This window comes from Genypterus blacodes, unplaced genomic scaffold, assembly GCF_046128005.1.
Source record: "Genypterus blacodes isolate CSIRO-AG114 ecotype Tasmania unplaced genomic scaffold, CSIRO-AGI_Gbla_v1 ptg000240l_1, whole genome shotgun sequence".
Classification (NCBI taxonomy): Eukaryota; Metazoa; Chordata; class Actinopteri; order Ophidiiformes; family Ophidiidae; genus Genypterus; species Genypterus blacodes.
The window spans coordinates 170,924-192,500 of NW_027467038.1; the positions used below are offsets into that span (position 1 = coordinate 170,924).

The 21,577-nt window shown below is 46.5% G+C and overlaps 1 protein-coding gene across 1 annotated transcript in view; it reads right to left on the reverse strand.

Moving 5' to 3' along the window:
- Positions 1 to 470: 470 nt before the first annotated feature.
- usp43a (ubiquitin specific peptidase 43a) overlaps positions 471 to 21,577 on the reverse strand; it is a 66,604-nt gene continuing 45,497 nt past the window's right edge. The window contains exons 7-16 of the mRNA XM_076171139.1: positions 18,882 to 19,050; positions 17,668 to 17,779; positions 14,375 to 14,478; positions 12,990 to 13,067; positions 12,663 to 12,792; positions 10,494 to 10,613; positions 9,690 to 9,939; positions 9,234 to 9,392; positions 5,528 to 5,689; positions 471 to 5,443 (exon numbers count right to left, since the gene is read on the reverse strand). Of these exons, the coding sequence (XP_076027254.1) occupies positions 4,299 to 5,443; positions 5,528 to 5,689; positions 9,234 to 9,392; positions 9,690 to 9,939; positions 10,494 to 10,613; positions 12,663 to 12,792; positions 12,990 to 13,067; positions 14,375 to 14,478; positions 17,668 to 17,779; positions 18,882 to 19,050 (2,429 nt within the window). The 3' untranslated portion in view covers positions 471 to 4,298. The remainder of the gene's footprint in view (positions 5,444 to 5,527; positions 5,690 to 9,233; positions 9,393 to 9,689; positions 9,940 to 10,493; positions 10,614 to 12,662; positions 12,793 to 12,989; positions 13,068 to 14,374; positions 14,479 to 17,667; positions 17,780 to 18,881; positions 19,051 to 21,577) is intronic.

Consider the following 21,577-nt stretch of genomic DNA (forward strand, 5'->3'; position numbering starts at 1 on the left):
CTCTCAAATCAGAGGATGAGGAGCTCCAAAGGAATCAGTGTAGGTGGTTTAGACATCTAATCACATTGCCAAGAGGAGGAAAGAACATGCAGGCGAGGTGAGGTGAGGTGAGGTGTGGGAGGCAGTAGTCGAGTGGGTAGAGCTTCCGCTTAAGAACCGGAGGGTTGCCGGTTTGAGTCCCTGCCGAGGTGCCCCTGAGCAAGGCACCGAACCCTCAATTGCTCCCCCCTCTGCGAAGGGTGGTAATATAATGTAATGTAAGTCGCTTTGGATAAAGGCGTCTGCCAAATGATCGTAATGTAATGTAATGTGACGCCGCACACACTGCCCCCCCCCACACCTCCCCGTCTCACCCCGTGACCTCCAGAGGCAGAGCTGGAGGAGGAGGCGTGCAGTCGGACCAGGATGCCGTCACATGGATGCTAAACAGAAGTTGTGTTCACTGCATACAAGCAAGGAACGTCTACAGATTAGTCTTAAATAATGCATTTATTTGTCGTATTAAAAAATAAAACAATATAGCATCATGTAGAGAATACAGCTCACACTCGTATACACACACTTATTCCAAAACCGAGAATACGTTAGGTGAGTTCATTTGGCATCTCATCACAAAATCACCGCCTCGTGTCAACGCCCAGTGACCAGGTTACTTATTTACTTCCTCTCGCTCTCTCTCTCTCTCTCTCTCTCTCTCTCTCTCAGTATGTACATACACACACACACACACACACTTTATAAAATGTAGAAAAGTTGCATATAAAAATATTTAACCCCACACTTCACAGAAACCGTGTTAATGTACAAGTGCTCAGTTTGGTGCAGTAAACATTGTGTTGACATGGGAACAGAAAGAGACGAAGATGGCGTACAGACTTCTGTGTCTCCGTTCTGATTTGGTTTTGCACGTGTAAGACAACACAACACAACACAACACAGTCTGACCTGACACAGATGCTCCGGAGGAAGAGGAACGGCGATGGACTTTTAATGACTTCATCCCCAACTCTGTTTACTTGCATCTCCGAGAGCAAAGACAGGAATAGAAGAAAGGAAGAAAGGTTTGGTGATTGTGCCCACGCCAGCAGCCACACAAGAAGCCTGATTATCAAAAGCACAACCTTCCAGCTGCTTTAATGATTGAAGAGCTATTGTCAATGTTGCTGCTTTGAGGAGTTTGTGGATGAGAGAACTCTTCAACTCAAGAAAGGTTTGGTTGATGACTGAGTGAGGACAAACAGCAAAACAAAAGGCATCCAGACGATACGAGCTTTGCCCTCAGAGAGCGATGAAGACAGCTGAAATGAATTGAATGCACTCGATGTCTTCATTCTACTTCTTCATTCAGGTCTATTCTGCATGCGCTCGGCACAAAATGGCACTTCAGAGTTTCAGAAAGTGTGCAAAACGACAATTAGGAATGAAACATTCAGCTATTATTGCTTCAAACTGGCTGAAAAAGAACGCATCAGACAGCAACTGGCACGGGAATCTGAAGGAGGGATAAAATGTGGGGTACTTTCAACAAGCGGATTTCCTTGGCAAAAAGCTAAAAGTAGATTGAAGATGTAAACGCTGCAGGCAGAGGAAATGGACAGTTATTACTCCGCCTCTCTTTCCCCTCGACACACTAACAGCTCATTAAAGGACTCACTCGTCCCAAGTCAATGCTAAAATTGTTCTGCACCAAAGATTTCTCCTGGAACTGTGACGACACAAAGGAGCAAAGCTGCACCGACACACCGACACACCGCCAACATGAGGCGTCACAGCTTCGACTGTACACTTCTATACTTTTATACTGTTGTGCTTGTGGCAGAAATATGAGAAAATGGGACGTAAGAATACGCAGACCTGCTTCTACTTCATCAGCTGCTCCATTATAAAACCGATAATTGAGGTCGCTCACACGTGATTTTCTGCGTCTAGACGTTCAACCTCAACCAGGATTCACTTCTATTTACATTTCCCCATAGTGCAAATCTGTACGTGGCATCCTGGGAGCGTTTGAGTCGACGTGCGGGCGACAACCGCACATCAGAGCAGCAGCTAATGAGGCGGTTAAGCAGGCAAACATGACCTGAAGTTGCAGTCAGTGTGAAGGAGTGGGAAGCATGGAAAGCGTTTCTGCTTTCAATAAACAGTTAAGAAAGTCTTTTTGATGAAGGTGTTTGCTCTCTGGCAACGTGGTGAAGAGACCCAAAGGAAAAAGGAATCAAAGTTCTGTTTAACCTCTTCAACTCTTAAATTTAACTTTGCAAACTCATTTTGTGCCCCAAACTTTCAAACCAAGACGTTCTGTTGGAAATCCAGCTGTTTCCCAGAGATATCCCAGAATTAAAGCTGGGGGATGCTGGGCTAATGTGTTGACATTTACAATTTACAACCATTCACGCATGTAATGATGTGGCCTTTAGAATGGTGTGTGTTGAGGTTTAGGTACGAATTCTAAGCATCATCAAGCTTCAGATAAAAATGCTACACCTGCAAAATTGCCTCCCTTTCTGCACGGCATTCAAGCCGTTCAGATCTGTGAGGCGTTACAAGCCTGAACTTTTTAAAGCAGTCTCTCAGGCCAAAGGTTATCTTGGACATTTCAATTTGATGTGCTGCTGAGATCCAGCTGTTTGCTGTTTGCTGTTTGCTGTCGGCTTTGTTTGTGTTTCCAGGCATAAAACCAGTTGAGTTCAGTTGGGACACGGCAGAGGAGTGAGTTCCTAATGCGGTGCCATCACAACATACAGCTGGTGAGATGAATGCTAACAGAACGTTAAAGTGCTTACAAACAGCTACTTGTGAAGCACTTTGCATGTTGGTTTTGGGTTCTTCCTCTTTCATTTCATTCATCATGGACAGAGATTGGCACTTCCCAGCATGCAGTGCTACATAAAAACAAACAGTAGTAGTAAATAGTATAATGTATAGCACTCTGAGATAGCAGACTCCTCCCCCCCCCCCCGCAGACGAGGCCAATCACCAGCTTCACCCTCACACTGCATCCAAATGACAACAGCAACCTCTTTGCCTGTTCGTTGACGTTATTCAGAGTGAAAGCCGAGCGCAACGGCAACCCAGGATGCATCTCATTTGCTATTTCACAGCAGGTTCATATTGAAGCCCTCCACAGGGTGGTTCCATCACGCTCCATTTAAAGGAGCCTACTACGGCTGCATCTTGGCCAAAGGGAGCTCAGCAGGTGGGCTAGCTTCCCTGGATCCCTCAGGTCAGGGTTATTAAAGGACGCACGGTTTTCTAATTTCCATCTATGTATTTTCATTTTTGGTAGAATTCCTCAAAACCTTACAATCGTCTACAAAAACAAAAATGGCTCCACTTCTACTCTCTCTCTCTCCATGCTGTACTGCCGTGCACACTGAGCGCAAACCACAAGCACGGTTTCTTAAAGGCCACCTCTCTGTTCTGATTAGAATGCAACCCCCTCACCTCTGCCTCCTTCAGGCCCCTGGAGGAGAAACCAGTGAGGAGAGGAGGAATGGAAGACGGAAGTGAGGGCTGTTGATCCTGGACCAACGCTTCCTCACTGGCAAACTACAGCGGCACGTCTCAGCGGGTGTGCAGGTAAATCAAACTAATTAAGAAATAAATTAAAACCAAAGCTCCCAGAGCAGCTCAGGAGCGAGGGGTCGGGCTTGGGCTGCATTTTAATGAGCGGGATCTCCTCAAATTCCTCTAAATCCCACACATCTGCATAATATGCCTCCTGTTCAAGGAACCCAAGCTGGTCTACAATATCAATCTGATCCCAAATCGAACACGGGACAAACCACAGATGGCTGCAAATCAAACACTCCCCGATCAAAGACCCTCTGTGGTGACACACTGAGGGTTAAATAAACATGAGGACGTCTCCATTTCAGGCCTCCATAACAACTTAAATGGAGTCACACTCGGATAATAAGACACAAACGTGGAGCTTAAGCTTGTGTAGGAGTGTGCGTTACGTGAGTGTGTGTATCAGCAGTGTGTGACACATTCGTGCTTTCAGTGTTAGACAACAACGACAGACACAAACTGCATATTATTTGCTCAGGCACTTGTTTGAAGTCATAAAAAGGGAGCAGAGATGGAGCCCAGCCTCCCTCTGTGGCTCCGTCCTGCTCTTTGTATTCCAGCGATAAAAGAATCCTTCAATTGCTCCACATCTTTCTCCTGGTGCAGCCCACTCGTATCCTACCAATAAAAGATCTTCCAAGGTGAATTCATGTGCGTTTATCAAGATGCTCCCTCTCCCTGGCTATATCAAATGTTCTGTGTGTGTGTGTGGGTGTGTGTGTGTGTCAGAAGCTGGACTCAGGGACGGTCTTTTTGCGTCCCAGGGAGGTTGTGCTGTAACGTGTCCTCTGCAGGGGGCCGTGAGACGCTTTGTCTGCTGTAGACATCCCGTTGCGATGCAGGGACGCCGTCCTCCGCATACTCTGCTCTGCCTTGGCGGGGATGCTGGAGGAGCTCTGGGAGCGTTTGATGTCAGGCATGCTTCTTCCAATTTTCCCGTTTGCCAGCTCGCTGCCCATGCGACCTGAGCCGTTAGACTTGCCTCCTTCTGCGCTGCTTCTTCCGCCCACTGCTCCGTTGGACAGGGAGTGCCTTGAAATGCTCCGCGTGCTTCCTTCCTCTGCTGCCCGCTTCCCTGACTCACCTTCCTTAGACTTCTTTGAGTCCCTTTTGAGAAAGCTACCTTTAAAGAAGGACATCAGTCCCTCGTGGCTCTTGGGGGCGTCTCCTTTCCTGGGCTTGGATTCTCTTCCATTTGAACCCTGGTGTTCTGCTTGGTCGTTAGCTCGATCGCCTCGGTCCCCCTTCCCTCTCCTCAGGGTTCCATCCTGAAGGCTTGGAGAGCTGTAGCTGGGTTGAACTCCAGCACTAGAACTGCGTTTGATCTCAGTATCCTGGGAGGTTTTGGAGGAACTGTGCTTCCTGGCATCCTTCCTCCTGGTTAGGGTGTTACTGCTAGAACTACTGCTTATGCTGGGGCCCTCCTCTCTGGAATGGCCCTCTTTGCTCCGCCTCAGACTGGCTGTCTTGTCCGATGGCCTCTTCTGACCCTCTGGGACTTGTGGAGATTCTGGTGGGTCTTCGTCTGACCTTCCCATACAACTCAGACTCGCAGCACTTGGAGATCGGAATCGGGAGTTAGACTGGCTCTCAGAGGCTGCTTTTGAGCCAGCTGATCCCGTCATCAGGGTCACAATCGGATCCTTCGTGCACCGGGGACGGCGGCCAGACTCCAAGTATTCCACTAGCTCAGCGGGAGCAGGAGCTTGGACCAATGGAGGCATTGGATCAGTTTTCCGTCTGTCCTTAGAACCGAGGGACCAGCGTAGAGGCAGCACTTTGCTCAGGGTGTCCTTGGTCTTGGTCGGGGTTCTCATGCTCACACTGCGTCCCTGGAGTCCCCGGATAAACGGCCTTCTCTCAAAACCTCCTAGACATTACAGAGAGGATAAAAAAGTTTTCAGTAATTACAAGTTTGACACATCCTCGTCAAATTAACAAGCTTTTAAAATACCTCTCTCTGCTTTGGAAGCATTGCCAGGGACGACTGGAGACTCAGGAGGGTCCGGTACGGAAGACGGGCAGGTGGTAGAGGCGCGAGACACCATGCTGCCTCTGTTACTGTCCCCTGTGAGCCGGATGAGCCAATGATCCGACATGGAGGAACTTGTTGAGCCTGAGACAGACGGAGGGATGAAAGGAGCGGTTATGGATAAGTGTCGACAACCAGAAAGCCTTGGTCAGAATGATGTTCATTCATTACGTCTATCGAGGAGATGATGTTCTCTCTGTTGCTTTGTTCTCTCTCAGTCTCTCAGCAGGACTAATTTCCCTGAAGTGAGATGTATGAATGAATGACGGGTCTGAAACGTCAATCGATCTGATGCTGCTGCTGAAATCTGTGAAGGTTCTCAACCCTACATGTCACAAAATCCCAAGGACAGTGGATTTGCAGGCAACAGGTCTTGGCAGAAACGACTTAAAGACATCCTGTTCTGACTGAAGGTAATTGGCTGACAGAAGTGAATGAATGTCGCCCCGTAGCTCCCACACCTGTGGGTGAGCAGGTAAGAAAATAACTCACAGCCCAGCAGCCCGACACGCCGCGGAGGCCTGTCAGGCTGAGGATCATTAAGATGTCATGTGGAGCAGAAAACACAGACCGGGTGTCCAAACACTCCCAGACTGTTGCATCTGTGGGAAATCTATATGGAAACCCTCTTGACAGAAAAGGTTTTATATCATTTTCAGACCTCAGCTGCTCTTCTTCTCTATAGCAAATAAAAGGAAGATGCTGCCATGGAAACAGCAACACTGGACTTCATGAGCCCTCGTATGGGATAACGACATATGAACACATGAAGTCACTCTTCCTCATATCGTTAGTGTCTGTGTTAGTCCCCCCCCCCCCACAGCCGAGAGTGCCACTGTATACCGATGCTTCAATCAACTTCCTGATTCCAGGGAGCAGATTGCAGTTCTCTGTGTCTTCCAGAAGGATCCAGATTCTGTGATATAATTGATACTCCACCACATTCTACAGCATAAAGATTACATTACAGTCATTTAGCAGACGCTTTCATGCAAAGCGACTTCCAATAATAGCAGGGCAGCCATTATTCGGCACCCTGGAGCAGTTGGAGTTCGGTGCCTTGCTCAGGGACACCTCGGCAGTGCCCTGGAGGCAAACTGGCAACTCACCAGCTACCAGTCCACTTACTTGGTCCATACGGGACTCGAACCGGCAACCCTCTGGTTCCCAAGCGGACTCCCTACCGACTGAGCTACTGCCGCCTAGCCTAAAGATGAGAAATAAGAGGGCAAGTTCAGTCCTGCTCCAATCCCTCCATCATCACAGGATGTCAGCCAGCTCAGGCCGGAGGAAGAGATCCAGGGAGTGCTTGTGTCTGATGTAGTGCCGGTGCAAAGCCAGCGTAGGTAGAGAACTGTCTCATGTTGATGTTAAATGATGATGAAGATGGAACGATAAACTCCCCAATACACACTGCAGAAGGTAAGCTGATTCATTTGTAATGAATGTGGGCGTTTGAACCTGAAGTCTCTGTGAGTGGTCACAGTCTGCACTCAGGAATCAGACGCTAATGAAAGTTTCTAGTTGGCATAGAACACTCAATTTTGAGTCTCAGACAGTTGTAGGTTGTAGTTTCACTCTGAACTTCACAAAACCTCTCAACCTCTGATGGAGCACTCATCGTGAGCCGACGCACATTAAGCGCTCCCACAACGCTTTCCATTCCATTTCATTTCATTTCATTTCATTTACTTTCTTTGTGGCTGCACCTTTTTGACTGCCACACACACACACACACACACACACACACACTCAGATCCTGCAGCAAACGAGTTCCGTTCGCAAAGTGGCAGCTTGGAGAGATTGCTTTGAATTGATCTGTGGTGGCTGTGAGATGAGGAGAACATAGACGCCTACAATCAAAGGTCACAACAGCTGCCACAGTATTTGAGTTGAGTCAGTATTGAGCAGTGTAAATGTATCCATAGAGTGCTGAGGCGGTCATAACACAGCGTACAGTACACACCAGCTTACTGTAGACATATTGGACACCAGACTGGACCTTGTTAATATTCCGGACATTGGTTTTGATCTAGCAGTGTTAGTTCACGGGCAGTTTGAGGCCTTGGACATGTTGGACTGTGAGAAACCTCTTCAGTTCCGAGTTAGAGGCAGGCAGAAACACAAACTCTCCTCCTCTGAGAATGGTTCGTACATCGGTAACACATTATCCTCTGGGTTTATGATCAGAAGACTTGAACGGCCAAAATCTCATGAGTCATCCAATAGCTGCTTCAACCACACAATGCTCGGCAACAAGCCAAGAAATCCAATTAAGCGGTTAAATGAGAACATCCACTGTCCTTGCCAGCGAGGTTTCATGCCTACCCTCCCATCTCTCTCAATGACTGGACCTTGAAGAAGAGACGCTTTTTACAGTAAATTGTACTGCATTGTCATCGACTGAGTCCCTCAGAATGCTTTGTCACTTGGAAATGCCTCCCAGGTTAAATCTCACAGGCCGTATTGCACATTTCCTTCCAACATTTTCATGCAAATTAGTTTTGAACTGGCCTCTGGTGCAGATTAACTCAGCACTTTGATGTTATATCAGGTACAAAGTGCTGTGCAACTATCTAATGGGCCAAACAAGCACAGCCTATGGAACACATTCAGTCATGGTTCATCTCTCACCTTTGACACACACTGTTTTTCCTTTTCATGGTCTCCAATTCCACACAATAAGGACAAGAATGATGTCACCAGCGCCCCAGCATGGGGAGAGTTGGATATGATTAAAGGGTAAACGGACGCCACCAGCGCTCTACAGTGACCTCACACACAGGCAGCAGTTAGGGGATCAGGGTTTTGCTTCAACAGGCTCATTTGGAGGAGCCTGGAATCGAACCTGAACCTTTTGCTCTACCACCCCAAGCCCTCGGCAATTACACTGGTCTGCTTCTCTAGGACCCGACCCGACCCGACCGACCTTTCTGTTCGGCTTAACTTCAGCTTCTGTTTCCAGTGTGGATTTATTTCGAGGGATAAAGTGTGAAACTCTCTGGACCGGCCAGCTGCTACACAAATGCGAATAGTTGAAATAACTCCACTTTCCTTTCCGCTCTCCGCCATCTTGAATGTTCTGCATTAACATGACTACAAACTGTGTCCGTATTTACTGATAACTAAAGGTTTATTTCTAAAGGATTTGAGAACACTTGTGTACCATTTACCATCCATGTTTGCTTCTTCAGAGCGTCAGAAGAACATCAATTCAAGAAAAGACACTGTGCTGAAACTGAGCCTGCATGAAGAACAACAGTGGTTTAGGTTCGCTCATACTCCTGTTCCTGAATGGATCATTAACACCAATTACGGTAAACACTATAGTTTCAGGTGCTAAGCGCTTATTGTCAGCCACAGGGAGTGCGGAACTAAATATAAAACACAAAGTGTGTGTATCCTGAGCTCGCTATCATTACAACACAGCACGCATTGTCTGGGCTTGTTGGCGGAGGCACGCTGCGCACGCTAATGAGCTTTTGTAGTTCGATAAAGCTTTTCCGGCTGCTTAGGGTTTGTTTCAGGTTGCTGGAGGCTGTGAGTGAATATCTGTAGACAATGGAGAACTGATTTCATCAGCCTGAGATATTGACATTGTTGAGTTCAGGAGCCGCGGCGTGCTCACCTCTGACCGAGCTACTGGCCGACCACGGAGGGATGGTGTTGCGTCTCTGGTAGAAAAGGATGTAGGCCCCCCTGGTACACACTTCTTCGTCTGGCACCAGGTCCACACTGCTGTCGTCATAGCTGTACCACAGGCCATCCACCGAGTTCCTACAGTAGGCTGGGTCAGAACGAGAACAGGGACCATATGAACAACACACACCTGAATGTAAACACTACGGCTTTGGCAGTATTGAGATTCAGTGATTTGAAGCACAAGTAAACACATAAATAGGCTCATACACACACTTAATAAGGGAATTACAGTTGAATTCCCTTATGTGTTGACCTAGAAGTGGTATTACTATGCAAGAGGGTGAGCAGGCGGTAGCTCCATCGAGCCGACATGGAAGGAGACAGAAGAACCACAACGCCTCAATACTCAAAGTTTATAGAGCCACATGTTTGGAACACATACCGGTGTAATGTCCTCCATGCATTCCTCCGTGATGGTTACACACAGCGTAGAGGTCATACAGATAGTCGTGGGGGAGGTGGAGGTCAGAAGGTTGGTGACTCTGGGCAGACGTCTGCTTCCAGGAGGCCGGCCACGCCCCCATATTCAAGTTCTTCATACTCTGACTTCTCTTGACGACGTGGGGGGCCATGTCCAGACCGGTCAGGGGGAAACGCACCAGGGTGGACAGCTTGTTCCTCCGCTCGCCTACCTGTTACAAAAGGTTTTAGTCATTTACATGTTTATATATATATATATAAGCATTTTCAGGTCACAAGCTGTTTGTGACCTGCTGTGACATTGGAGTTTCCTAGCTGCAGGTTTTGGTCCACACAGGCCTCTCATGCCTCTCCTCACACCCTGGGCTTAAAGCCTGCATGGAGAGGCAGCATGGGGACCGGTAATATCAGACAGAACTCAAAGCAGAAGTGAGCTGGAATGTAGTATGAGGAACTGCCCGCCTGAGACAGGACGGTGCTGTGAGACAGGGAAACCATTAGGAGATGAGGAAACGTTCAAGGCCAAATCAAAACGTCTAAGTGGAAATGTTGACAGCGACCTTGAAGAGCAAACAGAATCTCAGATGAAGTCCGACATTTTTCCGTTTAATTTGATGGTTTATTATTGGATTCAGATTTTAATTTTTTTGTCAGTCACCAAGCTGCAGCATACGGTAACACACACAGGAAATGTAAGGCAATAGCAATAATATAGGAGTTTCAGTGAGGCGTCAGTGAGATGTAAATGCATGTTCAGCTCGTCTACCTGTCGGAAGCGCTTGAGATGGAGGATGAGGATGTCGGGGAGCGTCCACAGGCTCATCTTCACCATGCCCTGCTGAAGCTGCTTACAGTGGGGGCACTTCCAGGCATCGTCTGGGGCCAGCTGGAAGAAATCAGAGCAGCAGCAAGTCAGACAGTGAGCCCACCTGCTCATCAGTCAGTAAATGGAGGCAGAAACAGCAGAGTGGCGTAGGAGAGCCAACGACACCTGACACCCTTCATATATCTCCATTAAACAGCAACTGACATGGAAACAGTGACCCAGAGACCCTGAAGCTGCATCTGAAGCTGCATCTGCAGCAGCTGAGACGAGCAGGCGGTGGATTCATCCCACTACAGACTTTTAGCCGTTATAGATCAGAGACACATTTTACTGTTAGAGCTTCAAAGCTCTTTCTCTTGTAAATAGTAAACCTGAAGTAACCACAGGATTCTAAATGGGGTTACAGCACAATCACACTCAATCTCATCATAATGACGTTAAATTAAGCTTTAAATCTAAATAAAATTTCCCAAAAATAGTGTTAAAATGTTCCAGATGACATCACTTTATTCTCCCTCTTCTCTACACACCGGGATAGAAAAGAATCAAAGAGAAAAACTTCAGAGGAACTTGAATCAAAGTTATAATAAAGATACTTCCACTGCTGAGTCACCAAAAAAAACCCATTATAAAGTGTCAGAAGTGCTGCAGCCACAGCTCCCATCAGCTTTCCTTTCAAAGCTTCACTTCACTGTGGGGATCAGGAACAAAAAGCTCTGAAAAACCGTACAGGACTCGTTCTTCTGTTTGAGAAGGACCGAGTGAAGGTGGAGGACTCTGCTTAATGACACCCATCAGATAGATGGTGTCTGATCATTAGATACATCACTTACTTAGCAGACATTTACAAAAAGACTGGATAGAAGCCTATTATCTCTCAGTTACCTCGCCCTGCTGATAACTGAATTAAATAAGGACCTTTTAACAATGAGACATTATTCATCTAAAAGCCTCCACGTCTTTAGCCTGAATGAGAGCAGACGGCGCTCCATTTCCTCCTGTCAGCGGGTTGCAAACATCCCAGCCTTCGCCTCTTTTGTTCACGCATGCAGGGGTTGGAGCTTTGTGTCAGTACAAGATGTTTCTCCAGCTAATCTGTCCTGAGACAAAGCTCTCACCACCGCCAGAAAGGAGCGATGAATGTGAATCTAAAGGTTCCTGCACTCCAGACGACAAAAGCGTCGGGCAACAACATCTGAAGTGGTCTGGAAGTCCTTGAGGGATCAAACTCCAGCAGAACCTCCTGCTGAAACTCACACTGAAGCAGAGGAGACACAATGTGGTCCGTTGACTCTCTGAGGCCAAAGAGCCAAACCCTGGCTTTACCTTATCGCTTATTCAGTTATGTTGTTAATAGATATGAAATATTATTAATTATTATGTTTAACGCTCCATGTTTACAAGATCACTGCAGGAGGTCAACCGTCAAAGAGTTCATCCTGCTCAGGAAACAGCCACACACACACACACACACACACACACACACACACACACACACACACACACACACACACACACACACACACACACACACACACACACACACACACACACACACACACACACACACACACACACACACACACACACACACACACACACACACACACACACACACACACACGGTCCGGGGTGGCATTCAGTAGGAATCAATAGAGCACTTGAAAGGTGAAAGCCCTCTGAAAGTCTTGATTAATTCTGTGGGTCAGAGTTATTTGGAGTGTTTCTAATAACAATCAAAGAAAAGAGGAATGAAACCCGTCTATAAGCAGCGTGGAGTCTCCTCGTGTCACTCACACACACACAGCCACAACACAGTGTCTCAATAAAGCAGATGAGGTTGGATTGAGATTAAAGATAGCGTATATTATCATTTATACTGAGAGGCCCAATCAAAACACACTCCACATGAATCAGCACCAAACATTTGTGGGTTCATCTCAGTGCTGCTCACCCTCCCGCCCACTTAGATCAATCCAACTCTATACTCACAGCTCTGGACACAAAACAAACAAACCAATTAGCAACAACCTGTGAAACAAAGCAAAACAAAGCACAACATGGCGTCTGTGGGCACAAAGAGGAAAGGGAGAGCTGTTTCATCCTCACTTGTTCTTCTTTGGTGTACAGCTGGAAACATTCATCCAGTGTGCAGCTGTGCTGCTGAAGGTGCTGCTGCTGCTGGTTCCTCACACTCTCTGCATCCTTCACCACCTCCTCCTGGATGCTGCCAAACAGACTGGAGAGAACACACACAGTCAGATTATGGTTCACATTTTGAGTGTGCAGGCGTGAGTGTGTGTGTGTGTGTGTGTGTTTGCCTTTTGACTGAAAGGGAGTGAATCAATTAACATTCAGGAAATCAACCCAAAGAGACCAAACATTTAAACTAACTGTGCTGCTACAGAGCCCAAACAGCAGCTCGCCCATCGTTACCATTCTTTAATCTTGTGCTCCCATTCGATGACAAGCTTGACGTGAGACGGTCCCCCGGGCCCGGAGAACTTCAGAGCCCTGCATTCAAGCAAAGAATGGAACAGAAGGGGAATAAGGTCACAATGAATTTATTATGATTGATTAATCTGACTTCAATCAGTGAGAATCAACAGGAGAGTAAGAAACTGAGCTCAAACACACACACACACACACACACACACTGGACACTACAGACAGATTGACGGCTAACAGTGATGCGGCCTTGCATCATACACTCATATGCAACCTGTTGTGTTTGTACTGCAAACTAAGTCTTTACTGCTGACTTCTGTTTTAGTGTCATGTAACATTTCTTTTTGATTTTGTATTCTGGGTGCAGTCCAGAGAAGATGTGTACATACACGCTGTCACCACTAGATGTCAGCCTTTTACAGGAGAGGTGACAGGTGAACATGACCGCTCCAGAAGCAGAAACTCTGAGTGAAGGATTGGAGAGTTCTTCTACACAAATGTTCATCTTCCTCTAAAGAAGATAAGTGTCCATAGTAACAGCACCATAGTAACCTAATGTCCTTTCTTTGAACATTTATGCACAGAGCCTATTTGGTAAAGGTTACTGCTTATCTATGATATCATATATTTGTCTAATTTGTTCAATTTCTGGCTTCGAGCCTTTATCACACACAGAGATGAGGACGCCACACAGCTGCATGAAATGTGGCTCAGAATGCAGCTGCACCTAATTTGTGATGTCGAGTGTGTGTCCAGATTTACACACAACAGTCACAGACTCTGGGAGGAATTAGTTTTGGCCTGTGAGTGCTTCGTTCATATTCATTTTGGCTTTAAACTTTAATATATCAGGTTGGAATGGCACAACCAAGTGTCCCTGGGTTTCTGTGGCTCAGATTCACACGCCAACAAGACATCAAGCGATAAGCAATGTGGTGTAGCAGGCTTAGAAACACACACACACACACACACACTGAATTTTATGTTCAATCATTGATTAAGGCACTGCTGTATCACTCCGCCAGCTGAGATCGCCCTGTTGCAGCTTCCTGACAGGAAGACACGTCAGCTTTTGACACACGTCACCACAAACATGCTCACTAGGTGGCATTTCACACATACACACAGTAAATGAGCAATCAAACTGTCATTTCTAATAGGCCGTTTCTTTTGCAGCTAGCTAGGACGATCGGCTTCCCTGCCTCTGTTCACGTAGCAGCGCAGTTGCTAGGCTACGGCAGAGTGGCGCAATCTGGAGTGTTTTCCTTGGCAGAAGCTTGTAAATTAATGAATTAAATTACTTTGTGTGTGTGAGTGTGCAGGTGTGTGTGTGTGTTTTAATGTGTGTCTGTGTGTGTGTGTGTGTGTTGTACCTGTCCACTGCAGGGTGGCTCAGTGGCCTGCTGTCCTGTGGCGACAGGTAGCTGTAGGCTGTTGATCCTCCCACCGCTCTGATCTTAAACAGCACTCCAGCAGTCTGCAGGCAGACACACAAACACAATCACACTGTGGCTGCTGTGCTGCTGTGTCACCGCCTGCAGTGACATGCTGGGCTTCTTTGTTTTGCTGTTTTTCCTTTATTCTTGCAATGCAGCGAGGACCACATGTTGGACATCACTGTCTAAGCAGCAGAACTTTAGGTTGATACCTGTGGAAGTGCATTGGATTGGATCTTTACTTCACAGATCCATCAGAAATCTGTTTACTGCTCATTCTTTCTCTTTAAAAGACTTTACAATTCAGAAAGTAAAATTGAGCCATGATTTGTTTTTTTATCACATAATATGAATCAATCATTTTCATTTTCACAAACACATCAAACACAATCACAGCAGATAGCAGAGTTCAGATCAGTTCAGTTTTCGGCGGGGAGAAGCAATTTTTGTTATTATCGCCTCTGCGATCTGACAGAATCCTCCTGATGGGCAACAGACAATTTACACCAGGGAGGAAGACGAGGAGAGAAACATCACATCAACGTTGTGAAGAAAGGCACGTCTCCACCACCAGCTGACTGAACAACACAGAACAAAAGCATCACACTGCTAATCTGCTTCTACTACAGAGAGGAATCCAGATGAACACAAAGGTTAAGAACCAAACACATAATGAGAAGAAAACATGCACACACTGTGGTATAGAGCGAGACAATAACAGGTTTGGCTTTTCTGTTTCTTTGAGTAAAGAGTTTGAATTTTTTTGATTTCCTTTACAAAAACAAGAACAAAAGGGTTTGTATGAAGCGTGCAACAATAACATCAGATCCTTTATGGAGAAGTGTAACATAATAAAATCCATTTTCATAGGAAATCACTAATTACAACATCTCTCAAACTTAATTTGCAGGTGTGCAAGGCTGTCACAATAACTTATGGGTGAAAGTAAACCTTGTCCTGATGTCTAAAAACAACAGATGAGGCAAAAATCCATCAGCAAATCCATTCTTTTCTCCATTGGGACAGACTGGATATGTAAACACGAGCACCTACCACCTACTCTAATTTATCTGTCAAAACTTCCATACAGCTTCAGTCCCACAGCTTTTGTTATTTGAATAATAGGCCACAGCGAGCACAATAACTAAAGTGATGCCTTGGAGAGAGAGTGAGCCTCCCTGATGAGGGTTCAATGGCCTCCAATCACAAAGCTTCATTATGCAGACACTTGTTTTGTAAACCTTACAATTATCTCCTCTGTAGGACAGAATCCTGCAGGACAACATCAGCGTGTTTGTTGAAAGCACAACCTTCTATGTGTTTGGAGAGGGAAGACACCTCCTCTGCTGCATGGAAGACAAAGGCAAGCGTGCACAGTTATTAGAGAGCAGAGTCAGGATCAGACTGGGAAAACTGCAGCCAAGAGCCAGAAACAAATGAGTTAGATAAATGAGTTTGTTAAGAGGAGGCTAAAGGAGCAAATCAAGAAGGCACAGGCTCACTCTTCAGTTTCCAGGACCGAGCACACACTCAGTTTGAGTGCTGGAGTTGACTGACTGTAATGAAAAACAGCAGACTGGATACTTTTAACTACTACTACTACTACTACTTTAAAACCGCTCACACATAGAAAAGTGAACGTTTCCCGATGCTCTTTCTTACACTTCAGCTCAGGAAAAAGCTACAGGCAAAAGTGTCAAAACGGTCATAGATTTGTCATGGAGACGCTATAATGATGTCACTTAAAACAATGCTACTTGTTTTTTCATACAAGAGAACTCAGCTGTCCAAAGTTTTGAACATGTATGCAGAACAAACCAGTTCACCACAATGACCTCACTGAGATCATCCATCTAAAAGACTGTTAAATGTATTGAAAGGTCACAAACATTAAAATCTCAGACCGACTGATTAATAACTAATAATCCACTTTTAAACTTTCCAACCTAACCTGTGTGTTGCAGAATAATCCACTAGAGGGCGCCAGGACCTCACTTATGATGAGAAAGTAGCTAAATGACTTGCAGCAGAACACTGACACACACCGTCTATGAAAGCAATGGAACCTGTGAGCAGCCTGATCTGACAGACGCTCAGGTTAGACTACATGATGACACAGCTCCATTCGGCTCTGTGTCTCAGCTTGAAACTTCAAGAAGGAGGAGATAATGAAGCCTCTTACATGTGGATTCCTTTCAAAAGAGAGAGTATCTGTTCAATCTACAGCCAGTGGGTTCTGCTGATTGTCTCCACTGAGGGGACCAAGAAAGGAGAAGGTAAGCGAGGGTTCAGCGAGTGTGTATCTGGCCACACAGGCTCCCAGGACGTAACTAAGTAACTGAGATAGTGATCAGCAAATTCCAGGGAGATTTCTTTCTCTGCCTCTTTAGTTCTCCTCCTCTGAAGCTGGGGGCTGCTGGCTTTGGATAAGGCCGCCTCAAATACTGGCTGTCACCATGGCGTTGCCCGTGGCAACTGGAGGAGCAACTATGGGGACAGTGTGTGTACTAAAGAAGTGTATATAGGTGTAAGGCCGTGGCGCAGGGTTTACGGTGTGAAGGTCACTTGTAGATACACAACAGTACACTGTTTTTAACCACTGTTTGTTTACCTCTCAGCATCTTAGCTCAGTCACGCCTCAACGCTGTGAAACCCCAGAAGTTTTTGAGATCCTAAGATTTTTTTGGGAACTTAAAAGTTTTTGGGAAATATTAGCATTTGACAAATATTTAAATTGTCTCTTAAATCTATCTCAACTAATTCAGACACACAATATTCAAGACAACAAACTCAACAAATCCAGCCTCAGTGCATGAGGACGGCCCTTATGTCTGCTCTGCCATCTTAGAGCTACACCATCTTCCTCTGCAACACTATTGTGGTAGAATCAGCTGACCCTAATGTTGTCATTACATCCTGATAGGAATCTATTGAAGGAGTGCTTTGTGGAAAACATTGCACCACCAGCTGATGGAATCTTTGGGGAAAAACCTTTGCAGCCCATAGTACCACCATTTACCACAGGGGGAGCCACTGCAATTGTCAATCCTGCCTTAGTGCTGTGGGTGCAACAGGTGGGAGGAGGGAGGATGGAGGAGGGAGGAGAGAGGAGGGAGGAGGGAGGAGGGAGGAGGGAGTCATGGTGCAGTGTGGCTCAGCAGACCCTTGAGCTGAGGCCTAGTGGGCACAGAGTAGAGAGGATAACGTGTGAATGGAGGAGCCGGACTTACCTGAGCCTGGGATCCATTCACCATCAGGTAATAGAGCTTGCTGAGGATGCTCTGTGTTAGCTGATCCCAGGAGATGCTCCTGTCCTCACGCATGAGAAAGGGAGGGCCAAACCTGAGAGGAGAGGAGAGGAGAGGAGAGGAGAGGAGAGGAGAGGAGAGGAGAGGAGAGGAGAGGAGAGGAGGATCAATGCCAGAGAATGATAACATGAGCCGGGAAAGCGTTGTAAAAAGTTTGATGTTCTAATTAATAGTCATTTCATTTTGCATAAACCTGAGCTTGTTTCTATCCTTCAGTGTTGAGGATACAATCCTGGAATAAACAAATTAAATGATCTCTCTGCTTTCACACTCCAGATGAATAGCGATGCTGCGAGTCAGTGCACCGTCACACAGGACAGGAGCAACAAGCAACAGGAACACTTGGAATGACATCATGTAAGGTAGTAAAACAAGCAGTTACATCATCGACCCTTCACAGCCTCATCTCCTGTCCTCTAGCTGTGGGTAAACTCCTTGCTCGCGCTCCTTCTGACTCCACTGAGCGCGGCGGCGGTGTTAGAGTCGATAACACAGAGGGTCAATGGGGAAACGAACCAAAGTCTGTCTGGGTTTCTCTAAAGCTTTGTCGCTCAGGATTAGAGGCAGCAGGTTTTACTCTGAGCCGAGACGAGCGCTCACCTGAAAGTTCAACGCCAATTCAATTAATTCCATTAGAATGGAACACAGGGGAGACAAAGTGACTAACTGCACGAGGTCACGAGTGAGGAGCGGCCCAGCTGGAGGCCGACTCCACTGTGTGGCTCCAGATGAGACAGATATCAGGGAGGTCTGGGCTGCTGAGCAACTTACTGCTGCTGCTGCTGCTGCTGCCAACATTCCTCCAGTAACAAATGTCAAGTAATAAAACACTAACTGGAACAGGTTCAGTGCTCCACCTTGTACACGGTGTTACACACTGTTACACACTGTTCAGTCTGTGGAATCTGTGCAAATCAAGGCTTGACACACAGGCAGCAGTAGATAATCACTGCGGGAAGGAACAGCAACTCTTTTTAAGGCTGCAGAAACATGGAATCAGTGAAGATGTAAGAGCTCAAATACACAGAGGCAAATATTAAATAACAAATCCTAAAATTCCTTTTGGAACAGTGTCCCACCTGTGCCACTCATCAAGTCAATCAACATCAACAGTGACAGCGTGTCCATCAGCTCACCTGACAGCCTGCTGGCCAGATCCTGCCGTGTTGCAGATGAGGAGGAGGACCTTAGTGGAGACACCCTGGTTGAGGAATTCAGAGGACAGAGTGCCAGACGGCGTTAACCTCTGACCCTCGGGCCCAGCAGAGGAGGTGTAGGGAGAGGAGGGGAGGCTGTGGTGATATCCTGAGAGAACAAGAGGGGGAAACAAGCATGATGAAGGTGCTGGGACATCTGCATGACTCCACTCAACACCACCCACTCGGGACTTGATAAAGACTTGATACAGAACTCGAGGTTAAGAACCAAAATCTGGCACTGTAGCGGGAAAAACAGATGAAATTCTCCGGCTGAGTTTTGATGTTGCACCTGTTCCAGCAGCTCTACAAAGGTGGAATAGAGCTCCTCATGTTTGTGTCACAGTGGGTGAAAACGCTGAAATGAACCGAGGTGACAAAGCAGCAGCAGCAGCAGCAGCAGCAGCGACAGGCAGAGAGACAAAGCAGCAGAGCACAGAGCACTAATGTGACACTTTCACTACGCCAGGCTTCAAATTCCCATTAGAGTAGAATTACACTTTGATTCTTATTTACCTCGAGGAGCTGTAAAAACATTACATCTGCAGCCCCCCCCACACACACACACACACACACACACTGAGTAATAGCTGAAGGCCTCACCTCTCGTCTCCCAGAACATAAACTTTGACATTATCAAAGGGTTTCATTAAAGCGCACCTGTTCCATCCACAAGGTGCAATTAATCACTGTCACCTTCTGACAAAGCAACACACACACTCACACACACACACCGGAAGGAGCATGTGTACAAACAACCGCACTGAGGCATACAGGCAGATTAATCTCACACACACACACACACACACAAAAGATGTCGCCTCAAACAAACACAGAAAGTGTTCAAGCCTTAATAAACACATAAAGTAAATTGCCGATTGTTTAAACACGTTCAGGAAATTTAAACAGATTCCCTTCACACCAAACTGCCATTAAATTGTAGTGTGTGTGTGTGTGTCTGTGTGTGCAATTGTGAGTGTTTCCCTCATCACAGACGAGCGGCTCCATTTTACACTTCAGGCTCTAATGCGCACATCCAATAAATTGTCAATTCTTTTATAGTTTTGCTATGAATTTGCCTGATTTAGACCTGAAGGAGTTTATTTCCTGCCTCTGCTCCATCGTTCATATCAGAATAAAGTGGATTCATAAGGCGCAAGTCTTGTTTCTCCATGTTAATAGGAGATAAAGATTGGAATTGTGTCTTTTCTATTTGGCAGCATACGCGCAGCATTTGTCTCTGTAAATCCTCTTCATCCTGTCTGTCAGCTTCACACTCGTCTTCTCACTGGAGAGGCAGAGAAGATCACAGCTGATGTCTTCTTTTGATTTCACTCCAGACTCTTCAGCGTGCTCGGCCCGGCAGATTCCCTCAGGAGGGATTGTGGGATTTGATTTGAGCTAATTTCATCCAGAACAAGTTATCCATTGATTCGCCCATCTCATCTTTTAATTTCTGGATTCTTATGCAGGATTGTGGGCTGCAGCGTTCACAGGGTGAGAGGCAGGGAACACGGTGGACAGGTCGCCTGCTTCAGCGAGAGAACACGCAACATACACGCTTACAATTCAATTAAAACTCCATTTAAGGCCACTAATTCATTTTCTGGCGGTGTTCAATCCCACATCAGAAACGTGATGTGGGGCTGCAGCTCCCTGATGGAGGAGTCACTGTTAGTTTTGGGGTAAGCTCCGCCCCCAACGTTTAAATCCTAAATTAAGACTGAAGGCTGACAACAGAGGAGCGCCATCTTTGTATTCAATCTGATTAACTCCTCCTGACGCCGCATCTCCTCCCTGAATGAGGCCCTGAGAGAGGAGCAGAACGTTTTCCCTTCACTGAGATTGACACTAAATCCAAGTGAAATGGCGAGCGGTGAGATTTCGCCAGGAAGAAATCTCCAGGGTGAGTCAGGAGAACTTCCCGCCGCTCCAGCTCTCATTCTCACCTCCTCCTCCTCCTCCTCCTCCTCCTTCCCCCTCGCTGCTCACAGAGACAGACAGGGGAGAGCTGCAGACGGATGAGGTGTCAGAGTGACAGAAGAGGGACAGAGAGGCGAGAGAGAGAATGAGTGAGAGAGAGAGCGTGAGAGAGATTGGAGAGTGAGAGAGAGAGAAAAGAAAGAGAGAGAGAAAGAGATTGGAGAGTGAGTGAGTGAGAGGGAGAGAAAGAAAGAGAGAGAGAGAGAGAAAGAAAGAGAGAGAGAGAGAGAGAGAGAGAGAGAGAGAGAGAGAGAGAGAGAGAGAGAGAGGGGCAGCGACCACTTTAAGCTGCTGTTTGTTGCTTTTGTTTTGCAATATAAATAACAGATCAACAGTTTAATTAAAGTGAATTAAGTGAAGAGGGTTGTAGTTGGAAACAAACAAATTGCTCCTGAGCTTGTGAGTGGTCGTGTTAATTAAACAGCTCGGCCCTTCACCTCCTTCTCTCTTCATTATCCCTTGCTACATCTCGCCCCGCTGCCTCTCTCTTTGTCTCTCTCTCTCTCTCTCTCTCTGTCAGTTGATCTCCACACGGAACCCTATTACTGTGAAAGGTCCGTGCTTGGACCACCAGCAGGCGTCCTGATTGAGCCTCAGTCGGCTTAGATGTGATGAAGGCGAGCCGAGCTTCCTTCCTCCTGCTCGTCTCAGAC